At 55.2% G+C, this 14,812-nt stretch overlaps 1 protein-coding gene across 3 annotated transcripts in view; it reads left to right on the top strand.

Annotated features, from left to right (window-relative positions):
• BEND5 (BEN domain containing 5) overlaps positions 1–14,812 on the top strand; it is a 158,772-nt gene that overhangs the window by 137,683 nt on the left and 6,277 nt on the right. For 2 of the 3 annotated variants that reach the window (XM_038760624.1, XM_038760621.1), the window contains 2 exons: positions 10,464–10,597; positions 12,252–12,645. In XM_038760624.1, coding sequence (XP_038616552.1) covers positions 10,464–10,597; positions 12,252–12,645 — 528 coding nt within the window. Of the gene's footprint in view, positions 1–9,743; positions 10,338–10,463; positions 10,598–12,251; positions 12,646–14,812 lie in introns of those variants that run through there. The other variant, XM_038760623.1, reaches the window with a different exon arrangement.

Below are 14,812 nucleotides of genomic sequence, written 5' to 3'. Positions count from 1 at the left end.
TGCAGAGCACTGGACTAAGCGCTTGGGAAGTACAAATTGGCAACATAGAGAGATGGTCCCTACCCAACAGCGGGCTCACAGTCGCTGACTGGGTGCAGAGCACTGGACTAAGCGCCTGGGAAGTACAAGGGGAGAGAATATGACTACCTAGTCATACTCATTGAGCGCCTACTGGGTGCAGAGCACTGGATCCAGCGCTTAGCACATAGTAAGCGCTTAATAAATGCCATCGTTATTATTATTATTAAGCACTCGGGAAATACAAGTTGGCGACAGAGATGGTCATTCATATTTATTGAGCGCTTACTGTGTGCAGAGCACTGGACTAAGCTCTTGGGAAGTACAAGTTGGCGACGTATAGAGACAGTCATTCATTCATTCATATTTATTGAGCACTTACTGGGTGCAGAGCACTGGACTAAGCGCTTGGGAAGTACAAGTTGGTGACATAGAGAGATGGTCATTCATTCATTCATATTTATTGAGCGCTTACTGGGTGCAGAGCACTGGACTGAGCGCTTGGGAAGTACAAGTTGGCGACATTTAGAGACGGTCATTCATTCATTCATTCATTCATATTTATTGAGCGCTTACTGGGTGCAGAGCACTGGACTAAGCGCTTGGGAAGTACAAGTTGGCGACATAGAGACGGTCATTCATTCATTCAGTCGTATTTAGTGAGCACCTACTGTGTGCAGAGCACTGTACTAAGCGCTTGGGAAGTCCAAGTTGGCAACATAGAGAGACGGTCCCTACCCAACAGCGGGCTCACAGTCTAGAAGGGGGAGACAGACAACAAAACATGTTAACAAAATAAAATAAATAGAATAGTAATAGTAATAGGGGTCCCGACCCCACAGCGGGCTCACAGTCTAGAACAGTGCTTTGCACATAGCGCTTAATAAATGCCACAATTATTATTGTTATTATTATTACAACGGGGAGGCAAACGACAGAACAGAACAGGTGTTCTGTTCTTCTAGACTGTGAGCCCACTGTTGGGTAGGGACTGTCTCTATATGTAGCCAACTTGGACTTCCCAAGCGCTTAGTACAGTGCTCTGCACACAGTAGGCGCTCAATAAATACTTATTCTATTTTATTTGGTTAATAAGTTTTGTTGTCTGTCTCCCCCTTATAGACTGTGAGCCCGCTGTTGGGTAGGGACCGTCTCTATAGAACAGTGCTTTGCACGTAATAAGCGCTTAACAAATACCATCATTATTACTATTATATGTTGCCAGCTTGTACTTCCCAAGCACTTAGTACAGTGCTCCGCACACAGTAAGCACTCAATAAATACGATTGAATGAATGAATGAATGTACATATTTATTACTCTATTTTACTTGTGCATTTTTATTCTATTTATTTTATTTGGTTAATATGTTTGTCTGTCTCCCCCTTCTAGACTGTGAGCCCGCTATTGGGTAGGGACTGTCTCTATATGTTGCCAGCTTGTACTTCCCAAGCGCTTAGTACAGTGCTCTGCACACAGTAAGCGCTCAATAAATACGATTGAATGAATGAATGAATAAATACGATTGAATGAATGAATGAACAGGTGGGCAGGTGTCGAGTCGTCAGAATAAATAGAAGTAAAGCTAAATGCACGTCCTTAAGAATAATAATAATAATAATAATAATCATGGTGTTTGTTAAGCGCTTACTATGTGCAAAGCACTGTTCTAGTAAATATGTACAAGTAAAATAGAGTAATAAATCTGTACAAACGTATATACCGGTGCTGTGGGGAGGGGAAGGAGGTGGGGCGGGGAGAAGAGGAATAAGGGGGCTCAGTCTGGGAAGGTCTCTTGGGCTGGGGGGGGCGCGTAACTAGTAACAACAGGCACCTCCTAACAGATGACTTAATAATAATAATAATAATGATGGCATTTGTTGAGCGCTTACTAGGTGTGAAGCACTGTTCTAAGCGCTGGGAGGGCGATAAAAGGTGACCAGGTGGTCCCACGGGGGGCCCACAGTCTTCATCCCCATTTGACAGATGAGGGAACTGAGGCTCAGAGAAGTTAAGTGACTTGCCCAGGGTCACACAGCTATGTGGGGGAGCCGGGATTAGAATTTAACAGAGCTCAGCGCAGTGCTTGGCATAGTGTAAGGGCATAACAAAGTCCGTCGTGGTTTAACAGCGCTCAGCGCAGTGCTTGGCACATTGTAAGCGCATAGCAAAGTCCGTCGTGATTCTGCAGCGCCCAGCGCAGTGCTTGACACATTGGAAGCGCGTAACAAAGGCCGTCGTGAGTTAGTAGCGCTCAGCGCAGTGCTTGGCACATTGTGAGCACTTAAAGTCCGTCGTGATTGAACAGCGCTCAGCGCAGTGCTTGGCACATTGTGAGCACGTAACAAAGTTTGTCATGATTCAACAGCGCTCTGCTGGCACGTTGTAAGCGCTTAGCAAGTGCTATCGTGATTGAACAGCGCTCAGGTCAGTGCTTGGCACGTTGTAAGCGCTTAATAAATCTGTCATGATTTAACAGCGCCCAGATCGGGGCTTGGCACATTGGGAGCGCTTAATAAAGTCTCTCGTGATTTGACAGAGCTCAGCGCTTAGGTTAGTGCTTGGCATATAGTAAGCCCTTAAATACCATCATTATTTAACATATTAACATATTGTATATATGTATATATGTTTGTATTTATCTATTACTCTATTTTACTTGTACATATCTATTCTATTTATTTTATTTTGTTAGTATGTTTGGTTTTGTCTCCCCTTTTTAGACTGTGAGCCCACTGTTGGGTAGGGACTGTCTCTATATGTTGCCAATTTGTACTTCCCAAGCGCTTAGTACAGTGCTCTGCACACCGTAAGCGCTCAATAAATACGATTGATGATGATGATGATGATTTAGCTTAGTACAGTGCTCTGCACATAGTAAGCGCTCAATAAATACGATTGACGATGATGATGATGATGAACAGTGATCAGTGCTTAGAACAGTGCTTGGCAGATAATAAGCGCTTAAATACCATCATTATTTAACAATGCTCAGCGCTTAGAACGGTGCCTAGTGCTTAGAACAGGGCTTGGCACATCGTAAGCATTTAACAAATACAGTCATTATTTAATGGCGCTCAGCACTTAGAACAGTGCTTGGCACACAGTAAGCACTTAACAAATACCGTCATTATTTAACAGTGCTCAGAGCTTAGAACAGTACTTGGCACATAGTAAGCGCTTAAGTGCCATCATGATTTAACAGTGCCCAGCGCTGAGATCGGGGCTGGGCACATAGTAAGCGCTTAGCAAAGTCCATCATTAACAGTGCCCAGCGCTTAGAACAGTGCTTGGCACACAGTAAGCACTTAACAAATACCGTCATTATTTAACAGTGCTCAGCGCTTAGAACGGTACTCAGCGCTTCGATCAGTGCTTGGCACATAGTAAGCGCTTAAGTGCCATCATGATTTAACAGTGCCCAGCGCTTAGATCGGGGCTTGGCACATAGTAAGCGCTTAGCAAAGGCCATCATTAACAGTGCCCAGCGCTTAGAACAGTGCTTGGCACACAGTAAGCACTTAACAAGTACCGTCATTATTTAACAGTGTTCAGAGCTTAGAACAGTACTCAGCGCTTCGATCAGTACTTGGCATATAGTAAGCGCTTAAGTGCCATCATGATTTAACAGTGCCCAGCGCTTAGATCAGTGCTTGGCACACAGTAAGCACTTAACAAATACCGTCATTATTTAACAGTGCTCAGAGCTTAGAACGGTACTCAGCGCTTAGATCAGTACTTGGCACATAGTAAGCGCTTAAGTGCCATCATGATTTAACAGTGCCCAGCGCTTAGATCAGGGCTTGACACATAGTAAGCACTTAACAAAGTCCATCATTACTTAACAGTACTCAGCGCTTAGATCAGTTCTTGGCACATAGTAAGCACTTAGCAAAGTCCATCGTTACTTAACAGTACTTAGCGCTTAGATCAGTGCATGGCACACTGTAAGCGCTTAGCAATGTCCATCATTATTTAACAGTGCCCAGCGCTGAGCTCAGGGCTTGGCACACAGTAAGCGCTTAGCAAATACCATCGTTGTTGGTTTATTCTGACAAACTGGGAGTCGCCACTGCCCAGGTGTAGGTGGGTGTGTAGGGACGTGTGTCTGTGTGTATGTGCACCTTCGCTTTGGAGGGGAGGGGCCCAGGGTTCTGACACCCCCTCCCCACGGCCACCTGGACTGCTTTAGAGCTTAGTACAGTAGCTTAGTACTTAAGCGCTTAGTACAGTGCTCTGCACACAGTAAGCGCTCAATAAATACGATTGATTGATTGATTGATTTAGAGGGGCAGGAGGAGGGATAAAAGGAAGTGTCGTAGGCTCCATCCTCCTCCCTGCCCCCAGACCCACAAACTCCTGCAGGGCAGTGTCACCCAGTGTCACCCACCAGCACCAGTTTGGGTGGGGGAATTGATAAGGCAGAGCTCCTCCTTGCCTTTCCCACCCCTCCGAAGCCTGCTGCGTTCCCATCTCCCGTTAGGAAGCGGACCCGTCTCCTGGGAAGGAGATTTGGATGCTCCCTGCCTGGGGGCGGAGGAGGATCAACGGGGGTCAGGGGTCAGCGCGACCCCTTCCCCCCTCCAGAGTCGCTGCCAAGGTGGGGCATGAAGGTCATGGTCTAGGGCTGGGCCCGGCCGACCCGGTGGGCAGCATCCAGAGCCGCTCGGAGGCCCAAGGAGCCTCCGCCGGGACAGACAGCGGGCATTCATAATAAGAATAATAATAATAATAATGGTATTTGTTAAGCGCTTACTATGTGCAAAGCACTGTTCTAAGCGCTGGGGGGATACAAAGTGATCAGGCTGTCCCGCGTGGGGCTCACAGTCATCATCCCCATTTTACAGATGAGGTAACTGAGGCTCCGAGAAGTTAAGTGACTTGCCCAAGGTCACACAGCAGACACGTGACAGAGCCGGGATTATTCATTCATTCAGTCATATTTATTGAGCGCTTACTGTGTGCAGAGCACTGTACTAAGTGCTTGGGAAGTACAAGTTGGCAACATGTAGAGACGGTCCCTACCCAACAGTGGGTTCAAAGTCTAGAAAGAAACGAGACCTGTGCCACCCTTCTCTTCTCGAGGGAAGAGATTGGAAAGTTTCCTCACGGTGACTGGAAACCGGATGTGGAGTCCTGATTTCTCTTCTCTGGGAGCAAGCGGGAGCCTGGGTGACCCAAACCCCCAGCTGCTGGTGGGCACTGGGGTTGGGAACGTTCCCGGGGATTTGAGCTGAGAAAATGTTTAGGAGTCACCCTAAATTTGTACATATTTATTACTCTATTTATTTATTTTACTTGTACATATCTATTCTATTTATTTTATTTTGTTAATATGTTTGGTTTTGTTCTCTGTCTCCCCCCTTCTAGACTGTGAGCCCACTGTTGGGTAGGGACTGTCTCTATATGTTGCCAACTTGGACTTCCCAAGCGCTTAGTACAGTGCTCTGCACACAGTAAGTGCTCAATAGATACGATTGATTGATTGATTAATTGGTCCTCCTCCGGCCGACCCTCGGGCCGGAGCCAGCTCAGCTCGAGTCGTTTCCAGCCATGTGGACCTCGGGGGGCTGACGGAGGGGTTCGGTGTCCCCCTGGGAGAAGAGAAGTAAGAAGAGTTAAACAGTATTGGTTAGGGGCTTAAGAGGTGCCAAGCACTGTACTGAGCGTCGGGGTACATGGAAGACATAGGCCCTTTTTTGAGTGTTCTTGGAAGAAACCCTAACAACTTTATATCCTCATTACCCTCACTTAGGCAGACGAACAATATCTCTATTACCTTGGAGTCGAATGGCTAACTCTGGTTTCCCCTGGCAATCCCGAGATAAAGGAGGAAATGGATTCGGCTTTGATGAGCCCCGGGGTTTATTTCTTGGAAGCCAGCGGGCCTGGTCTTGAGGACTTGGGGGAGGTAGAAATGGTGTCGGGCACGGATGCGTTTTCAACAGTCAGGTTTGGCGGGGGCGGGGAGGAGAGCCGGGGGGACATCGTGGTGGGCATCCAGCAAAGATGTCACTGTCTGTCCATCTCACCTATTAGGATGTGCCTCTTTCTCGGGCCCCGAGGAGATGACCTCCAGGGAGGCAGAGCCGGGGTTTGTTGTTGCAGAACCCGTCAGGAGCAGTTAATCCCTTCCTGGCCCAAGCGCGTATAGTTTCAAGGCAGTTTCCGAGGCCCCCCTCTGCGTCTTGGGCTGGCGTTCCTTTTTAAACCACCCTCGCGCCGGGTTGGAAAACGCACCCCCTTCCTTTGGCCCGCGGATTCCGAGTTGAGCTCTCTCGCATTTAGCCAGCGTGCCATGTCTCGGCAGAGTTTTGTGAGAACCAAGACAATTGGCAAGGGACGGGGCACAATCCCTTAGGGTGAAGTCAGACGGGCATTTCCCCCGAAACCTCAAGGCAAGTTTGGAAAAGGGGAGATGTCCCTTTATCTGATGTCCTTCAGGTGCGCAGAGACCCCCACCCTGCCTTTTCGTCTCTGTTCCGCCCCTTTAACTTAGAAACAGCTGGCTCTCACCTCCTCGTCTGCAATCTTCCTGAAAAAAACAACTCTGTGGAAAAACGAGTCCATGTTCCCCAGTTCCACAGGGTCCATCTGTCTTTCATTACAAGCGATCTCACTCTGTTTAGAATTGCTCAGAACAGAAATGGGGCATGAAGCTGAGCGGGGCCAGAATGACGTTTGGCAGATTTCACCTCAGCTCTCCTTTCCAGTCCGGTGGCGATCCCGATGGCCGGGCCCCGGTTCCTCCCCCGTTTGACGTTGGGGGACCCCGGCTCCCACCCCGAGATTCTCCGGGCAGAGCTTGGAAAGCTTCCGCCATCCGCCCGTCCCGACCTCGTCTTCTTGGGAGCCAGAGGCCCCAAATTAGCACCGTTTGTCCCCGACCTCTTGGTGGGGGACAGAACCTGTTGGGTCACAGAGTCTTGCCCACCTTCTCCTCAAGTTCCCCCAAAGAGGGTCGTGCCTTCCTTCCCCAGGCAGGAGGTGGGGGCACCTCTGTGGCCTCAATTGGCATCTCCAAAGGTAACCCCCAAACTGCATTAGTCGTGTGCCTCACTGGGCTTCTTCCCCCTATAATAAAATATCCTTCTTCCCTCTTCCTTCTGGGCTGCGGGGAGAGGCCTTGCGTCGGCCTTTGGTTCTGGGACAGAACCCGCAGGGGGATGGGCTCCTTTTGGTCCCTTGGAGTTACCGGGCACGGGCCGGTGGGTGACTGGGAGAGACCGGACACCTGCGGCTGAGCCGCGGAAGCGGGGTCAGGCCCTAATCCTGAGAAGAGGCCAAAGTTAGTCAGCACATCCCAGTTGGGATAGTTTTGGTTGATAAAGGCTCCTTGAGCCGTCGCCCCACCTCACCCTCCTCCACAACCTGGAGGGTGCTCCAAGGGATTTCTGGGCTCGTTGAGTAGGTGGGTTATTGGCAGTGGATTGGCCGTTATTCTGTACTTGGAGTGGATTGGCCGTGCTGGCTCTGGGAGTATTAAAGATGTCCAGAATTGTTAGGGAGTTTCCACCAGTTTTCCCTCGGCGGCTGCCTGCTGCAATCTCGGCACCTGCCAGGAGGCCCGGAAGGGAGGGCCAACCCAGTCTGGACGCCGCTGTCCTCCCGGGTCCTTCTGCAGGTAGCGTCCAAGCCTTGGTCTCAAACAGCCGAAGGCTCCGGTCCTGGCCCCTCCGGCCAGCTCACGGGCTGGGCTCTCCCAAAGAAAACCGGGGGAAAGCTTCAAATGTTTGTCGGCGATGTGGGCTGCCCAGGAGGACCACCGGGGACCAGTTCCTCCCAGCGTCCCGGTGCCCTGGGGGGTGGTTGAAGAGTGCCACTGCTGCTCGCTCTCCTATTTGCTTTTGTGATAGGACTTTCATTCTGGACACGACTACAATCTTTGCTTGCTAATCCAGCCCGTTTCAGCCCTCCAGTTTCCAGTTCTTCATGCCCTGATCAGTTGCGGGGAGGCTGTCCGTTTCATGGGGGGCAGGGGGAGGGGGTGACGGTGGTTTATTTGGGGAAGCTGACAGGGCAGGGCGAGGCCAGGCCAGTATGCGGCTCCGAGCATTGCGTTGTTACGGAGGCTCTGAGTCTCCCAGCTGTCCCTGGCCTACGGCTCCTTAGACTGACACCCCGGGCTGCCTGGCGGGGCTGACTCTCAGCCCCCGCCACGCTCCCTTCTGCCAGCGAACATGCCCCTCCGGGCCCCGCCTGTCATCCCTGAGCCCTTTGCCGTCACTCAGCTCCTCCTGCTCTCGCAACGGGTTGAGGGGTCGGAGAAGGCAGGGCCTTATACACCCATCTTACAGAAGGGGAAACTGAGGCCAGGGGAGGCTCAGCGGGCTGGCCGCGGTCACCCGGCGGGACGGAGGGCGCTGGAGCCTCCTCAGATGGCAGCCTCTGTGGTTTAGGAAGGGTTAAAGACTACACTCGGGGCCCCGACTGGAACGTGAGCCAAGTTTGGATGGCACTGCCTGATGTTTGGGTCTCCTCTTCCAAACTGGATTCCCAGTCCCCGGCCCCATCACGATCCCCCCGCATCCCTCTAAATCCACCCAGCAGCCGAGGGGTGGACCGTGTCCCGCACAGGGCTCGTGAGAAAGCCCGTGGGTTCCTGGACCGGACCGCCCGAGAACACGCCCGATTCTTTTCCTCATCGGTGCCTCCTCCCTCTCTCTCCACACCTCTCCCAGGCCCGGAGAGATGGGCCGGACCGACCGACCGGCCGGCCAGCCCGGCCCATCCCCAGAGCCGGAGAGGCCGTGCCTTGCACCTTTACCCCTGCTCCGGTCTCCACGTCCAACCGCTGTCCCTCCTTCCCTCCCGCCGGCCGCATTTGGGACTGGCTCCGGGATGGGATGGGATCGCACTCCGTGCGGTGGCTCTCGTTCACGGCCCACGCGACCCCTGCTTCCCCGGGCCGGGGCAGCGGCCCCTCTCGCGTCTCATCCCGCTGAGACCCTCGGTGGTCTGATGGTTTTCCGGGGTCCTCCTCCTGCCCCGCCCCAGTGGGCGACGGGGAGAACCAGGGCAGCATGGGCACGGGCAGATGGGCGACGGCACAACCCTGTCTCCACACTGCAGCCGTCTTCTGTATGCTTGGCATGGGTCAGGCCGGGGGCCGGTTCCTGCGGCCAGGTTACGGTCACCGGCCCTCACAGCCAGCTCCGTGACCGGCCCCAGGTTGACCACATTTCAGACCCACGGACCCGCGCCCGTGGTCGTTGATTCAGAAAGAATTCCCCCCTCTCAGAGACATTTGGCTGGATTTTCCCAGCACCTTCAAGTTGCTCTTCCAAGTCTGTCCTCCTGCTCGTGTTCCCGATTTCAGGGTACTGGGAAATGGGTCCGTTAGGTCCTTGAAAACCCCCCTAGCCGAGGCCCGCCGGGCACCCCAAGCACCCGGATGCGATGGGTTGTGGGTGGGCCAGGAACCCCCTCCCTGGGGCAGCTTGAGCCTCATCCAGGTGAGTGGCCACATGCACCTGGTCAGTCATTTGTATTTACTGAGCATTTTCCGTGTGCAGAGCACTGTAGTAAAAGCTTGGGAGAGTGCAAATATAACACACATTCCTTGCCCACAACGAGCCGGAGCCTGTTGTCGGAAGTTGTGAAGGGGACGGAGGAGGAGGAGAGCGTGGACAGGGCGGAGAGAGAAATATCTATCTGAGGGGTTCAGCCTTGACTGCCGGGCCCCCGGCTTCCTGCCTTCCTTCCTCCTCCTCCCTCCCACATTTCTTCTGGGTTCTCCTGGGAATGCCCCGATACCTTTTCAAAGCCCAGGAGACAAATCCAGAGTCTTTTGCGTCACCGAACCATTTTGGGTTGCAACGCCGGGCGCGGAAGGAAACAGAACACGCCCCCCCGTCCGACCGAGTTTGCCCGAGTTCCTCGAACTGGCCTTCGGGTAATCACAAAGAGGATGCGTTCACTGATGTCAAGTGCTTGTTTGTTTTACTTCAGCCTTCCCACAGCTCTGGGGATGCCCACTGCCCCTTTGCCCCCCGCCCCTGGTCTTCAGTCCCTTGCTTGGCACCCCTTGGGACTTATTCTCTTCCACACTGGGTTAGTTCACTGATGCCCTCGACCAGGATCTCCCGGCAAAGAGGAGGAGGAGGAGGAGACCACCAGCCGCTTTGTGGTTTCGGCCCGATTGGAGGGACAGGCAGCGGTTGGCAGCTGTGGTTTTTAGGACGGAGAGAGAGCCCGGTTAAAAAGGAGCCGGCCCCGAGTGTCTCCCGGCGGCGGAGCCCTGGGAGCGGGGAGACCGCCACGTCGAGTGTCAGGGCCCTGCCCGGACGTGCCACGCGCCCTCCGGGGGAGAGAGAGCAGGTGGTTATTTTTTAACTGGTCTTTGCCGGAGCTGGGGGCGGGGCGGGGGCCGGGGAGTGGGTGGCGGTGGCGGCAGGCCCGGAGGGGAACCCCGTAACACGGCTTTGTTCTCTCCGTTCCTTGTAGAAGACAAAACTGACCTCGAGAACAGTGTGATGCAGAAGAAAATTAAAATCCCCAAACTCTCCCTCGATCACATAGACGATGAAGGGGAGGCGAGAGATTACGGGGAAGACGATATGGAACTTAGGCACAGCAAGGTATCGGAGTCTCTCCTTCTGGGGGAAACAGCCCGCCTGGGGCTGGGAGCGGGGGCTGGGGAGGAAGGGGGACAGGGAAACGGGTGGCAGCACCCACGCTGGCTTTCTCACAGACCGGAGATGGGTAGTGGCGCCTTCTCGAACGCGGGTGCCACCTGCACAATGGGGCGGCGGTCGGCAGCCTCGGGAAGGACGGGGTTTCCCTTTGGGCCGGAGCCCTGCTGAGCTCATAAGTTCAATCGTGTTTATTGAGCGCTTACTGTGTGCAGAGCACTGTACTAAATGCTTGGGAGAATACAGTTCCCTTCCCACAACGAGCCTGCAGTCTAGTGGGGGAGAAAGACAATAATAGAATTAAATTTATGTCACTGTGGGGTGGCTCCCTCTGGCCTGGGGCCCTTGCCCAAAAGTCTCCCCGACCGCTCGTTTCTCCCGCTTGGACCCGTGCCAGCTGGACTCTGGAAAAGGGTGGATCGGGGATGGGAAGGCCCGGTGGAGGTGGACGCCCCCGGCCACAGGCGAGAGGACCTGACACCCCCCAGGGCACCTGCAGAGCGGGCATACCGGGGGTGGCAGGTGTGGGCCCAGCCTCCACATCGCCAGGGGGAGTGGACGCTGCGGTCCACACCGGCCCGGGCCGTCGGCCTCCCACCACCGTCCTGCCCACCCCAACCCCGAAGTGGGGCGGCGCGCGTTTGAGGGTGTTGTGGAAAGTCCCTGCTCAAAGTAGTCCCGGCCTCTTCTTTTGGGACGTCATCACTGCTGGCATCGGGGGAGGCCCCGCCTTGGGCCCTCGCGCCCCCTTTCCCCCACCAGCCTGGCTGAGGGGGGGATCCTCTGCACAGCCGGTGGTGTGGGGCACTGGAGTGGGCACGTGAGAAGCCCAGGGTAGCGCAGCGAGCCTTTCCCAGCCCACAGGGAGCTTCCCCTCCAGTCGAGGAAGCAGAGATGGAAACAGACTAGTGATCGCTAGAGTGGCCGCAAGCAGGAACCGAGTAACCATGTGCCAAGGGCAGGGGCAAGGAGGGGCAGAACTCGGATCCCTGACCTAAAAATAATGGCGGAATTGGTTGAGGTGCTCACTCTACGCCAAGCACTGTACTAAGCGTTTGGGAGGGCTAGGGGATGGTCGTGTTGGACCCAGTCCTTGCTCCAAACGGGGTTTCCAGAATAAGTCTGAGGGACCCAAACCCTCAGTCCAGCCGGGCACAAACGTAGACACCTGAGGCTTGGGTCCGGCAGCGGGTGCCAGGCGCCTCGGACCCAGGGTGGTGGGTCCCCGGTCCCGCAGCAAGGCCTGGCGGACAGTTTTGGTGGCCAGACTTGCCCCAGCCACAGCACTGCGGTGGTGACCGCTGGGCGGGTTTGGCTGCACTCCCTGTTGCTTCTCCCCTCCCCGCCGCCCGCACTTCTGAATACACACATGCATCCATTTTAGGGGGTTAGGGGATGGATGGCTAGACCCTACCCTGTGGCTCCCTTAGGAGAAAAGGCCCCCATGGGATGATCGGGCTCGCCCTACAGCCCACTGGGGAGGCGGGAAGGCTGAACTGCTAATCCCCCGGTCTGGGACAGAAGCTTGCTTTCGGTGTGGCCGGGGGAGAGGGCGCGTCCGGGAGAGTCTGCTGACGGGGTCCCCGTTTGCGTCCCACAGAGGCAGGACGGGAGGAAGCAGGGCGACGGGCCCCAGAAGAGCATCGAAGCGGTGGTGGCCCGCCTGGAGAAGCAGAACGGGCTGAGCCTCGGCGGGTCGGGCTCGGAGGAGGTCGCCTCGATGGAGGCGGCGGGCGGGGACCCGGCCGGACCCGAGGAGGGGGGCGCCGGGGGCCCGTCGGTGCCGCGGGGCCTCTACGAGGAGCTGGTGAGGAGCTACCAGCAGCAGCAGGAGGAGATGCGGCACATCCAGCAGGAACTGGAGCGGACGCGGAGGCAGCTGGTTCAGCAGGCCAAGAAGCTGAAGGAGTACGGGGCGCTCGTGGCCGAGATGAAGGAGCTGAGGGACCTCAACCGCCGCCTGCAGGATGTGCTCCTCCTGCGCCTGGGCAGCGGTAAGCGTCGGGGCCACGGCGGGGGGCGGGGAGGGCCGGCGAGCTGCCCCCGCGGGCCCCGGCGGAGGAGCGCGGTGAGCGGGGCTGGGAGCCGGCCCGACCTTTGACCTGGCCGAGCCACAGATCGCTCCTCCGGACCGAGAGCCGAACCCGCCGCCGGCCGTCTCCCTGGTGTTTCGTCGGCCGGTCGGTCCCTCGATTGGGCGGTCGGGCTGTGCGGAGCGTCGCGCTAGGGGCTTGGGACGGCGCGCTCAAAGACGTTAGCCTGGGAAGGCAGTGAGGCCTAGCGGAAGGAGCCCGGGCCTGAGTCACACTAGTCCCAGCTCTGCCACTGTCAGTTGAACAGATGGTAACAAATACCATCATTATTAATTGATGGTATTTATTGAGCACTTACCGCGTGCAGAGTGCTGTACTAAGCACACGGGTGAATACAATATAATGGAAGCGGCAAGGCCTAGTAGATAGAGTATGGGCCTGGGCGTCAGAAGGACCCGGGTTATAATCGTGGCTCGGCCACTTTTCTGCTGTGCGACCTTGGGTAAGTTGCTTCATTTCTCTGGGACTCAGTTCCCTCTTCTGGGGAATAAGACTGCAAACGTGGAACAGGGACCGTGTCCGACCTGATAAGCTGGTATCAGCCCCAGTGCTTAGAACAGTGCTTGGCACATAGTAAGCGCTTAACAAATACCCTAAAAAGAAGAGTCGGTAGGCACTTTCCCTTCCCACCGTGAACTTACAGTCCAGAGGGGCTGGTCTAGCCTGCTTGGTGACTTTGAGCAAGGACCAGAAGCTCCCTGGGCCTGTGAAGTAGAGGTACGACACCTGTTCTTCCTTCCTCCTGGGCTGTGAGCCTTGTCGCCTTGTCAGGGACCTGGTCTGATACGAAGGCCTTCTGTCTACCCCGGTGCCAGGGCTTAGTACAGTGCTTGGCGCTTAGTACTCGAGGAGCCGCCAGACCAGCAGGGAAGACGGACCGTTCTCTGGCAGGTTGGGGGAAGTATTAGAGTGGGAAGACCCCCGGCCCTGCGTGAATGCCACAGGGGCTGCCAGGCGGGGAGGTTAGAGGTTAGAGGTGTGCTCTGCACACAGTAAGCGCTCAATAAATACGATTGATTGGTTACCCCCGCATTTAGAACAGTGCTTGGCACATAGTAAGTTCTTAATAAATTCCATTATTATTATTATTATCTGGAGAAGCAGCATGGGCTGGTGGATAGAGCATGGGTCAGAAGGTCATGGGTTCTAATTCCGGCTCTGCCACTTGTCTGCTGTGTGACCTCGGACAAGTCACTTCTCTGTGCCTCAGTTACCTCATCTGGAAAATGGGGGTCGAGACTGTGAGCCCCACGTGGGACCGGGACTCTATCCAACCCGATTTGCTTGTATCCACCCGGTGCTTAGTATAGTACCGGGCACATAGTAAGCGCCACAGTGATTCAGGACAGGCTGCTTTTCACTTCACGGCTCCGTGTCCTCTTGAGAGGCAGGCTCGGAACCCCCCGTCCCACAGTCCCCAGGAGAGGGAACGTGAGCCGGTCGTTGGGTAGGGATTGTCTCTATTTGTTGCCGAATTGTACTTTCCAAGCGCTTAGTACAGTGCCCTGCACACAGTAAGCACTCAATAAATAGGACTGAATGAAGCGGGGAACACGGGGGACTGGGGATCGTGCCTGTTCCTGGTGCCCCTGGCCCTTGGGCTCTAGAGGTGGACTCCATTGTTTATTGTGGCCACCGCCCCGGCTCGTAAATAATAAGCGTGTGGGTGGGTGTGAGTGTGTGTCTTGTGCAGGGATCGGGGCCGGTCCTGGAACCCGGGAAGGGAGCCGTAGCGTGGCATTCCTGAAAGAGTTTATCACCGTTTCGTAGCCAAGGGGCCCATCAGGGGGCCGTGACAAGGGCCCAGGAAGAAAGAGGGGAAAGGAAGCTCGTGGTTGGTGAGGAGACGCCCCCACGGCCACCGAGAGAGGGGGGATAAGGGGCCCAGGAAGTACCCTTCCCAACTCCTCTTCCTTCCCTGGCGTCTCTCCAAGGCCAAGGGGCCGCAGTAACCTCACAACACCTCAGGGCCGAGTTTAGTCCGCTCCGTCCTCTAGCCACAGGGAAGCCCCCTGCACCCCAGTCCCTGCACTGGGGTCATGCGATGCCAAGTCATCACACTGGGCCT

Source organism: Tachyglossus aculeatus, chromosome 18 (genome assembly GCF_015852505.1).
Source record: "Tachyglossus aculeatus isolate mTacAcu1 chromosome 18, mTacAcu1.pri, whole genome shotgun sequence".
Lineage (NCBI taxonomy): Eukaryota > Metazoa > Chordata > Mammalia > Monotremata > Tachyglossidae > Tachyglossus > Tachyglossus aculeatus.
The sequence above is the reverse complement of the archived record's forward strand: the minus strand, read 5'-3'. Positions and strand labels throughout refer to the sequence as shown.